The 10,376-nt window shown below is 42.3% G+C and overlaps 1 protein-coding gene across 1 annotated transcript in view; it reads left to right on the top strand.

Annotated features, from left to right (window-relative positions):
* B3GLCT (beta 3-glucosyltransferase) overlaps nucleotides 1–10,376 on the top strand; it is a 125,493-nt gene that overhangs the window by 62,721 nt on the left and 52,396 nt on the right. The window contains exons 7-8 of the mRNA XM_025213641.1: nucleotides 5,485–5,621; nucleotides 9,274–9,337. Of these exons, the coding sequence (XP_025069426.1) occupies nucleotides 5,485–5,621; nucleotides 9,274–9,337 (201 nt within the window). The remainder of the gene's footprint in view (nucleotides 1–5,484; nucleotides 5,622–9,273; nucleotides 9,338–10,376) is intronic.

Genomic DNA, 10,376 nt, shown 5'->3' with positions numbered 1-10,376 from the left:
AAAGAGCTGTGACCTAACATCACCTGGATCTACTCGTTCTTCCTGGAACTATTTGCCATGTTTGCAGTTTAATACAGGCAGTCCTCGACTAACAGCATTTCAAGTTACAACATTTTGCACTTACGGCGTTTATAAATTGACATCCTGTTTCAACTTTCTGGCGTCAGTTTCGACTTTACAATGCTTGATCCAACGTGATGCCACGCCAGCAAACAAGTTCGCTGTGTCTCCCTGGAGAACATCTGTCCAAACTTCCTTGGACACTTTCTTTAAGAAAGCAGACCAGACTCCAGAAAAACCTGCAGAGAAGACTCCAGCCAAGAGCCCTTCAAAAAGTCCAGCAAAGTCACCTCAAAGAAGTCCTTCCTAATCAATGACTGCTATTTACAATATAAATACATTAATGTAGCTATATTACTCATCTATAATTGATTGAGTACAAAATTTTGGGGTTTTTTGGTGAAAATAAGATATTGGGCCTTGGGTCAGGAGCTAATTCCCCGTTTATAACATTGTTTCCTATGGGAAAATTGGTTCCCAGCTACAACGTTTCGATTTAAAACATGGTTTTCAGGAACCAATTGTCGTAACTCTGAGGACTGCCTGTATGCAGATCTCAACTTGGCCTCCTCTGACTGAAGACTCCCCTATTTACTGGAGGCCATCATCTTTATATCAAAGGAATGCCAATGACAATTAAGTGCTGCAGGGTTAATTGACCTTAAATTATTTTAAAATCTACTTGCAGATTCTAAATCTGCACACACATTTTGATTCTGGTTTGAGACCTTAAGCAGTTAAATCAGTAGTTTTACAGGTCATCTTTAACATATAGTTTGTTCTAGGAAAAGTTCTGAATTTAAAATTGTTCCTGTATTCTTAACTTACTCCACTATTTATTGGGGTGGAAGAAGTCTCATATCTGTAAAATGTTTTATACTATAACTATAACACTAAGTACCCCTGCAGAAAGTTCCCTGGGATATGGATAATTGCATTTTTTGTTTTTGTAAAGTCAGTGCATAACTATGTCCTGATATAAATATGTAGGATAATACTTTAATGTGACAGCAAACCTGAGAACAGAGTATCAGCTGTAACCTTGGATAAGCTTGTAGCTGTTGATTTGTAGATTAATACTGATAGCACAATATTGTGAGAGAGGTGGTATCATTGGGTATAATTGTCTGCTTTTTATAGAGAAGGAAAACTATATTTGTTTTTTATACCCCAGGAGTCCCAGGAAATAATTTTCAGAGAATACTTTAATGTAGAAATTAACATACAAAATTGGAATAAGGACAATTTTTATATACACTTTGTTGCATGTTGGGGTCCCACACCTGACTAGTCTCCCAGTACTGCTATAATATGAAAATTCAAATTTGTGCTGAAACTAGTTTTCAAATAGTATAGATACATATAACATCAAAATGGTTCAACCTTCAAGGAGCTAAATCTAGACTGTGGGAGTTGTATATTCCTTCATTTTAACAAGGTATAGAATAGAGTATTTTTGTACACAAGAATTTGCATTTTTGTGTGTCCTTTTACCCTTTCAATTATTTTTTCTGCTGAAAAGTCTGTCCAGTGGATGCTGTTGTTATTGAAGGTAGAAAAAATTAGAAGTGGATCTGTGTGTGGTTTTTTGGGAATAGCAATTAGAGCCTAAAACCACAGTAGATACTAGGAACTCTACTGGTTGCAATGGTGAGCCTATTAAGACTTTCATCTTTAGTTGTTCTGAGGAGCTGGCTTGACTAGGGAGTCAACTGAATGAGCACACTTCACTTGTTCAAAAAGAAAGTGATTATGGGACCTAGAGTTACGAGATTTTCCGTATGGGCTTGTACAGATGGCTGCTGAAAATGAGGGACCTCTTGAGGCTGCTGTTTCCTGGCTAAATGTTCATGCAATGTTTCACTTAAAATATAGACAAAAAGAATGCATTAATGTAAATAATTTACCATACCTTATGTTAAGTAGTGTAGTGCTGTCTTGTGTCTGCTGAATGTTTTAAATGTAGTACTGTCTTGGTGTTCTCCTTTTTTTCTGAATTTTTAAGGAGGGAAAAAACATCAAACAAATTTGTCTGGAAAGTATAGGGCAAAGAAGAAAAATAGAAAAACTTTATTTCAGGAGACCTGAAGAAGAATGCACTGCATTCGAAAGCTTATCTAAGTCTATCCTAACTATGAAGTCAGTTCAATAAAAGATATCTCCCACAAAAATCCTTGCCTATCACCTTCTTAATTTCAGGAGGCAACAATTTTTTATTTCCACGTAGGTTTTAATTCCATGGAAAATTGGATTTAGAATGGCATTCTGACACAATCCCTAATTTGACTGGCATAATAACTAAAACGAATGCAACATTTCATATGTAAAGATGAAATAATTAACCTGGCTTGGAGTCCTGAGGAACGCTGACAAGTTTCTAATTGTTGCTGTAACCTGTCAGAAACCAAATAGTGTGGTCTATGAAGCTCTGCTACAGGACTGTTACTTCCATTTTGAAAGCTTTTTTAGTCACTGATGTGGTCCAAATGTTCCTAATACTACACTGTATCCACAGCTGTGGATTTAATGCGTTCTTCCCTCAGTTATTTTAGGCATGTACTTAATTTTACCTATGTGAGAGGTCTCAATCTTTATTTAGAATGGATCTAAACAGTATTTAAGCTCCTTCAAATATTTTCTGACACAATTGAGATATCCTGTTTACTTGTGCATGATGCACACCTTTTTCCCCCAAATCAGTCCAAAATCAGGGTGCACGTTTTAAACAAGGAAGCTTATTTCTTTTGACTGGAATAGAAACATGGAGAGTCACAGCTTCAAGACGGCTGCCAGCTTCTTTCTGGTACTGCAAGCAGGAGAGAAAGTCCCAGCTAATTTGAGAGCAGCTGTGAAAAGGTTAACACTGGACTTTCTCTCTCCTGTTTACTGTCCCAGAAAGAAGCTAGGAACCATTGCGTAGCACTGCCTCTATGAAAGAGCCAGCTCCAGGCTATGACTCTAGAAAAATGTTTTTTTCTGTTTTGCCTTCCGAAAGCAAGGTGTGTGGTGTGGGAGAAAATATGGCAGTTATAAATTTTGTATCATGAGCAGCCCCCTCCTTTTTTTGTCAAGCCCCATTCATCGTGATTTCTAATTCTCCTGTGTGTGATGCATACAAAACTGAGAACAAACTGCTCGTTGTCAGCTGTGTATTGTTTTTGAAGGAGTCTGGCACTTAAAATCTATTGGTCTTTTAGTATCTCTGGTAAAAGGTAACTGAAAGTGGATTGGCATGGATTCCAAATTGGATGTGATTCAGCTTCCAAAGGAGGGAAGAACCTTTTTGCTTGGGTTTCCTTCTAATCAATGTTCGAAGTAGTAATTGACTTTTTTGGCTCTCCTCTGGTGAAAGGTGTTGTGGGGAGGGGGGGGTGTGGTTCAGGGCTCAAGGGAAATGATGGTTTGGAGGTACACAATGTACAGAACACTCTTGGGCCCCTTTTACACAGTATAGGTATTGCACAATTAACTGGTTAATTGTACAATTACTTTAAGACCAGCTACACATGCAAAGTAATTATCACACAATAAAAAGCCCTAACCAGCTATAAAAGTTAGTACACATTTTCAAATCTAACTTAGGTGGTTGCTATTGAGTTTTAATCTGCACATGTTGCAGAGTTTCCCCTGCAGCCGGGAGCCACATCAGCTAACAGATCTCTCAGCTGCAGGAGTGCATCATGCCCAGCATGAAACCCCTGGGCCCCAGGGATTGAGGCAGCCATGATCTTTAGGGTGCAGGGGTGCGTGAAACCTGGACCTGGGGGATCGAGGCTGCTGCAGTCCTCTGAGCTTGGGAGTGCATTCCCTCAGCCCCATGGGTGCATGGGATGTCCGTGCAGCTGGGAGCTCCTCAACTGAGGTGGCTCCAGTGTGCCATGGCAGGAGACACGATTGTGTGGATCCTTTATTAAATATCATTGCGCCTTTACCCACATGCGTAGAGGGGGCCATAACATAAGAAGTGCCATACTGGGTCAGACAAATGATCCTTCTAGCCCCACTGTTTCTGACAGTGACAGGAATGGATTCTTTAGAGTAAGAGCATTGAAACGGTCATGTGATCCCAGCCAGGTGCCTGTCCAGTCTCCTCTTGAAGACCCCCAAGAATGGGGCGAGCACCACCTCCCTTGGGAGCCCATTCCAGATCCTGGCTACTCTCACCGTAAAGAACTTTTCTCTAATGTCCAGTCTAAACCTACTCCAGTAGCTTATGGCCATTGTTCCTTGTTGTTCCAGGGGGTGCCCTGGTAAACAGATCATCGCCTATTTCATGTTGCTCTCCCCTTATGAATTTGTATGCTGCCACAAGGTCCCCTCTCAGCCTTTTCTTGGAGAGGCTGAAGAGGGTAAGATCCCTCAGCGTTTCCTTGTCGGGCCTTCCCTGCAGGCCTCCAATCAGGAATTATCTTTGCTTTGTTGATTACCCTTCCTGGTATTAACCATGTTGGTTTAGGGATGCCAGAGGAAATATCTCCTACTGGTCTATTGAATATTTATTAAAAGATCTATCATCCATGAATTTGTCTAGTCCCTTTTTGAGCTGGATGTACTGGCTGCCTCTACAACTTCTTGTGATAAGGTCCACAGGTTAACTATGTGCTATCTAAGAACCTTGCCCATCTAAAAATATACTTTCTCTTGTCAGTTTTAAGCTGTGTCTTACTATTTTCAGTGAGTGTCCCCTAGTTCTATTATTTTGGGTCTAATGAATAACAGTTCAATGTTCACTTGATCTACACCCTTCATGATTTTATAGACTTCTATCATATCCCCCTTCAGTCTTCTTTCCAAACTGCAGAGCCCTAGCCTTTATAGTCTCTCCTGGTATGGCAACTGCTCCATACTCCTGATCATTTTAGTTGTCTTTCTCTGTACTTTTTCTAGTTCTTCTATATCCTTTTGAGATGTAGAGACCTGAACTGCACATACTATTCAAGATGTGGTCATGCTATGGATCTGTATAATTGCATGGTGATGTTTTCCGTTTTGTTTTCAGTTTCTTTCTTAATGATACCCAGCATTTTATTAGGTTTTTTTGGTTACTGCTGCACAATGAGCTGATGTTTTTAGAGAACTATCTACAATGATTCCAAGGCCTGTTTCCTGAGTCATAACAGCTAGATCAGAACTCAGCACTGTTGCATATTGATTCAGGTTGTTTTTTCCCATGTGCATTACCTTGCACTTGTTGACATTTGAAGTTCATCTGCCATTTTTTGTCTACTCTCTTGCTCCTGTTTCTTGCTTTTTCCATATGCAAACAAATGACATTTTAGTAGCTTAATATAAATGCTACACTTTTCCCCTTTAGTTTTCCAGGTTCTTTTTATTCAGCATGAGTGTTTTATTTGTTTACTATTTTCTTTTTTTAGAACAGTATAGTAGATGAACAGAAATTATATCTCCCATATCTCTTTACAGGAATGGTTTTTAGGAAAAGCATTGTATGATGAAGAATCTACAATAATTCACCATTATGCCTTTGCTGAAAATCCTACAGTCTTTAAATTTCCAGATTTTGCTGCTGGCTGGGCCCTCAGCCTTCCACTTGTAAACAAGTAAGAATTGTATTTATGATCTTTTCTAGAATTGTATATTGATCCTTAATTACATACACCTACAACATTGTCGAAAAAGCTAGTATATGAAACTCTAAGAAGTATTGTTTTCAAGGGTTATGGTCACAGATGAGTGTTTTATATAAAATTAAGGGTATGCCTGCAATGCAGTGGGCAGAGGTCAGTCTGTAGCTTGTATAGACATACCTGAGCTAGCTTTGAATCATCTAGCTCAAGTACTGTGAGTAGTGTATCCCTGGCAGCGCAGAGTTCAGCATGATCTAGCTGCCCAGGGTTTACTTTGGGTTCTTGGAGAAGTTTTACAGATTGTGCTGAGGTCTGTTCTGCTGCAGTAGCACTGTTATCAGCAGGGATCCGGATTTTCTATTTCCTGTGGAAAAATGCCGATTTTCCATTTTGTAAACAGCTCCCTGTAGGCTGGCATAATTCAAGCCTGCAGCAAGCTGCATACAAAAAGGGCACAAAACCCTAAGCCCTGTCTGGAGGGGAAGGGGGCAGGAATGGGTCCCAAGAATCTGAAATCAGCCAGGGCTGGCTCAGATTCACTTTGCCTCCTGAAGCCTTTGGGGTAAGTAGGGCCTGGGGCAGCTGGGGACCCCCTCTGGGAGGGCTGGCCAGGGCAGGGGGCTGTGAGTCATCAATGAAGGGCACCAGCAGGGCTGCTGGGGGCCATGTGAGTCAGGTGTAGGTCACGGTGCTAGGGGCAGGGCAGAGGGGGTGATGCTGCCAGGGCTGTGGGGGAGGGGGGACAGTGGGGAGAACAAGTAGGGCTGGTGAGGGACAGGACAGGGGTGAGCAGATGGGCAGCTGGGGCCATGTGGGGTGGGTGGCACTGCTCAGAATCACAAAGCAGCAGGGGGGACAGCCATAGCTAGACCCATGTCCTGGTACAGCAGGGGAGTTGCTGCCAGGAGGGAGTGAGTGGGGGGCAGTGGTGAGGTACTGTGGGTCAGGAGTGAGTGCCATTGGCAAAGCTGGGGGGCTGTGGCTTGGAAGTGAAGGCACTGGTATATCAGGGCTGCTCAGCACCACAAAGCAGTGTGGGGGGACAGCTGTAGTTGGACCTACATCCTGGTGCAGGGAGGAGCTGCTGCGAGTACAGAGCAAGTGGGGGATAGGCAGCAGCTGTGGGTCGGGAGTGAGGGGCATTAGCAGGGCTGGGATTGGGGTTTGGCTTGGGAGTGAGGGGCAATAGCATATCAGTGCTGCTTAATGCTACAAAGCAGCAGGGGGGACAGCTGCAGCTGTACCTGCGTCCCGATGAGTGAAGGGGGCAGAGGGAGTTCTGATTTTCCAAAATCAAACACCAAAATATATAGATATTTAGAATTTATTTCATTATAATGATTGAGGCATTGGTAGGCTTCCAAATTGCTTAAAAATGTAAATATATCAGTAAAGCATTGTGCATACATACATACATAAAGTGGCATTTCATTTTAATCGCAGGAAAAATGCAGATTTGGCGGGGTTTTAATCAGAGAATTTAGGATTTTTAACAGAGAAAACCTGGATGCCTGGTTATTAGTATCCAAGCTAACTTATCCCTCCAGTCATATAATTATTTATAAAGACCTTTCCTTCCCTGAGTCATATGCCGAAGCACAAAGGTGGTGCATATGCACATATGATTTTGATGATAATAGAGTCATAGACACTAGGGCTGAAAGGGAACCCAGAGGATCATCAAGTCCAGACCCCTGCCCCAGGGGCAGGAAGTCAGCAGGGGTCATAGGATCCCAGCAAGATAAACATCCAAATGTCTCTTGAAGGCATTCAAAGTAGGTGCTTGACCTACCTCCGGTGGCAGCCTATTCCAAACCTTGGGGGCTTGGACCAGAAAGAAGTTCTTCCTTATGTACAGCCTGAAACGGTCATGGAGGAGTTTGTGACCATTCGACCTTGTCATCCCCTGGGGCACTCTGGTAAACAAATGTTCCTCCAGAACCTGGTGGTCACCCCTGATAAATTTGTAGGTGGCCACCAGATCACCCCTGAGCCTGCACTTTTCCAGGCTGAAGAGTCCCATAGCTGTCAGCCTGTCATAAGGTCTGTTTTCCTGACCTCTGATCATGCACATGGCTCTTCTCTGCACTCTCTCAAGTTTCTTCACATCCTTTTTGAATTGTGGAGCCTAAAACTGGACATAGTACTCCAGCTGCGGCCTCACCAAGGCCGAGTACAACGGGAGAATGATGTCCTGGGATTTGTTAGAGAAGCATCTGTGGATGCAAGCCAGCATTTTGCTTGCTTTACTAGTCGCAGCATCACATTGAAGGCTCGTGTTCATTTTGTGGTCAGGCATGATCCCCAAGTTCCTTTCGTCTGTAGTGCTAGCCAGCATAGCACTGCCGAGCCTATAAGCGTGCTGCGGGTTCTTTTTTTTAAAAAAATTACCGGAATTTTGCAAAGACTTAAATGCAGAACTATATTTTTGTATGTAACTTTGGATTCTCATTACATACTTTATGGTATGGAATCCAGCTAAAAAACTTGTGAAGTCTGATGCGTCTTTTGATACTAACCATGTGTATTCCTGTATAGTATATAAATATAAAAGTGTGTGTGTGTGTATAAATATAAAAGCACATGCAGGTGTTTGTATATGTATGAATGCATACATGTGTTTGTGTGTATGTATAGATATAAAAACATGCAGGGGTGTGTGTGTGTGTCTATACACACACTTTTATATTTATTTATATACTATACAGGAATATATATTGTTAATACCAAAAGGTGCATCACACTTCACAAGTTTTCTTGTGAAGACTAAAGGGGAGGTGTCTGTTCATCAGGTAGCTGCAAGCACAAAATTGCCTTTAATTAGTTCATGCTAGATTTTTGGTCCACTCATTCTGAGGATTTTTTCTTGGGCAAGAAATATTGTGATTTATAGGAGTACTAAGAATCTATCCAGGTATTTACTTTCCATTTAAGCTTTGTTTATATGAATAGCCTCTAGCCCCTGGCAGATGTTAATATAATGGTGCAGTTGAGGGCTGAGGAATTTTATGCACCATCCCAGAAATCACATATCCTGTCATGAACAACGTGCATGGCAAGATGCACCATTTCTGGGCTAGGACATAACATTTCTCAGATCCCAGTTGTGTGACTGCTGTGGTAAAATTGGGTTCTGGGGCTGTCCCCAGCTCAGTCCTGGGGATTGGATAGGCAGCAGCTGTTTTCCAGTACCGGAGAGCCCCAGGCTCAGTGTGAGACCTTAGTTGCACCATAAATATAACATCTGCCAGGGCCCCCTGGGTCCAATGAATCTCGAGATGGGAAATTTTGCAGAGGACAGTAAAAAAAACCAAACCCCAAACCGACCTCCAGTCCAAAATTAATAGGTGACTTATTTAAATGTTGCAGGCATATTACGCTTTGAATGTTACTGTTTAAAAGAAATTTGTTGCATATTTGGGCATTGTACATAGTATAGCTCTAAATTGTTTGTAAATTTACTGTTGTAAATGAAGTGGTCTTCATTTAGAGGCCACTAGAAAATACTTCGGCATTGTGTAAGCATAGTGAATCTGAAGGTTGTATAAAAATATCAGTTGCCACCTTCCTTAATTACTTTTGTTTCTCCTTTCAGAAAGGACTAAATTTCATTCTGATTTTGCAGGCTTGCAAAGAAGCTGAAAAGTGAACCACTCAAGTCAGACTTTACAATAGATTTAAAACATGAGGTAAGCCATGTTCTGTTTTGGTGAAAGGTGTAAGAAAAATGTATATGTATTGAAATATTGATAAGTTAGAGGCTAAATAATATAGACTTTTCAGGGTTATTTTTCTGTTAAAGCTAGGTAAATTGTTTCATTCCTTTACTCCTATTGGGCAACTGTTCTGGAGCTCCACTGTCCTAATGATATGACCCACTGGATTCATAGTTTCATAGTTTCAGAGTAGCAGGGGTCAGGAGGGACCTGAACAGATCATCTAACCCGATCCCCTGCCACAGGCAGGAATGAAGGCTGGGTACACAAGACTCCAGACAGGTGATCATCCAACCTCCTCTTGAATTTGCCTAAGGTAGGGGCGAGGACCCCTTCCCTGGGAAGTTGGTTCCAGATTTTGGCCACCCTAACTGTAAAATATTGCCTTCTGATCTCTAACCTAAACCTATTCTCCATCAGCTTATTACCATTGTTCCTTGTCTCCCCAGGTGGTTCTGGGGAGAAAAGGGCTCTACCTATTTGCTGTTGATCTCCCCTGATGAGTTTGTAGGCAGCCACCAGGTTCCCCCCCTCAGCCTCCTCTTGCTGACACTGAACAGGTTCAGGTCCCTCAGTCTCTCCTCATAGGGCCTGTCCTTCTGCCCTCTCACCAAGCGGATGGCCCTCCTCTGAACCCTCTCCAAGCTGGCCACATCCCTTTTGAAGTGCGACGCCCAGTACTGGACGCAGTACTCCAACTGTGGCCTGACCAAAGTCGCATAGAGGGGGAGTATCACCTCTGTGGACTGGCTTGAGATGCATCTTTGGATGCATGACAAGGTATGGCTGGCCTTGCTGGCTGCGATCTGGCATTGGCAGGTTGTGTTCAACTTGGAGTCAATAATGACTCCAAGATCCCTTTCCATCTCTGTGCTTTCAAGAGGGGAACTCCCCAGCCTGTATGTATGCTGTGGATTCCTTCTCCCAAGGTGCAGCACCCTGCATTTATCTACGTTCAACCCCATCCTATTCTCCTCTGCCCACTTTTGTAGTCTGTCTAAATCTATTTGCA

This window comes from Alligator sinensis, unplaced genomic scaffold, assembly GCF_000455745.1.
Source record: "Alligator sinensis unplaced genomic scaffold, ASM45574v1 scaffold406_2, whole genome shotgun sequence".
In the NCBI taxonomy this organism is placed as follows: domain Eukaryota; kingdom Metazoa; phylum Chordata; order Crocodylia; family Alligatoridae; genus Alligator; species Alligator sinensis.
Note: the sequence above shows the minus strand (reverse complement) of the source record. Positions and strands in the feature narration are given on the sequence as shown.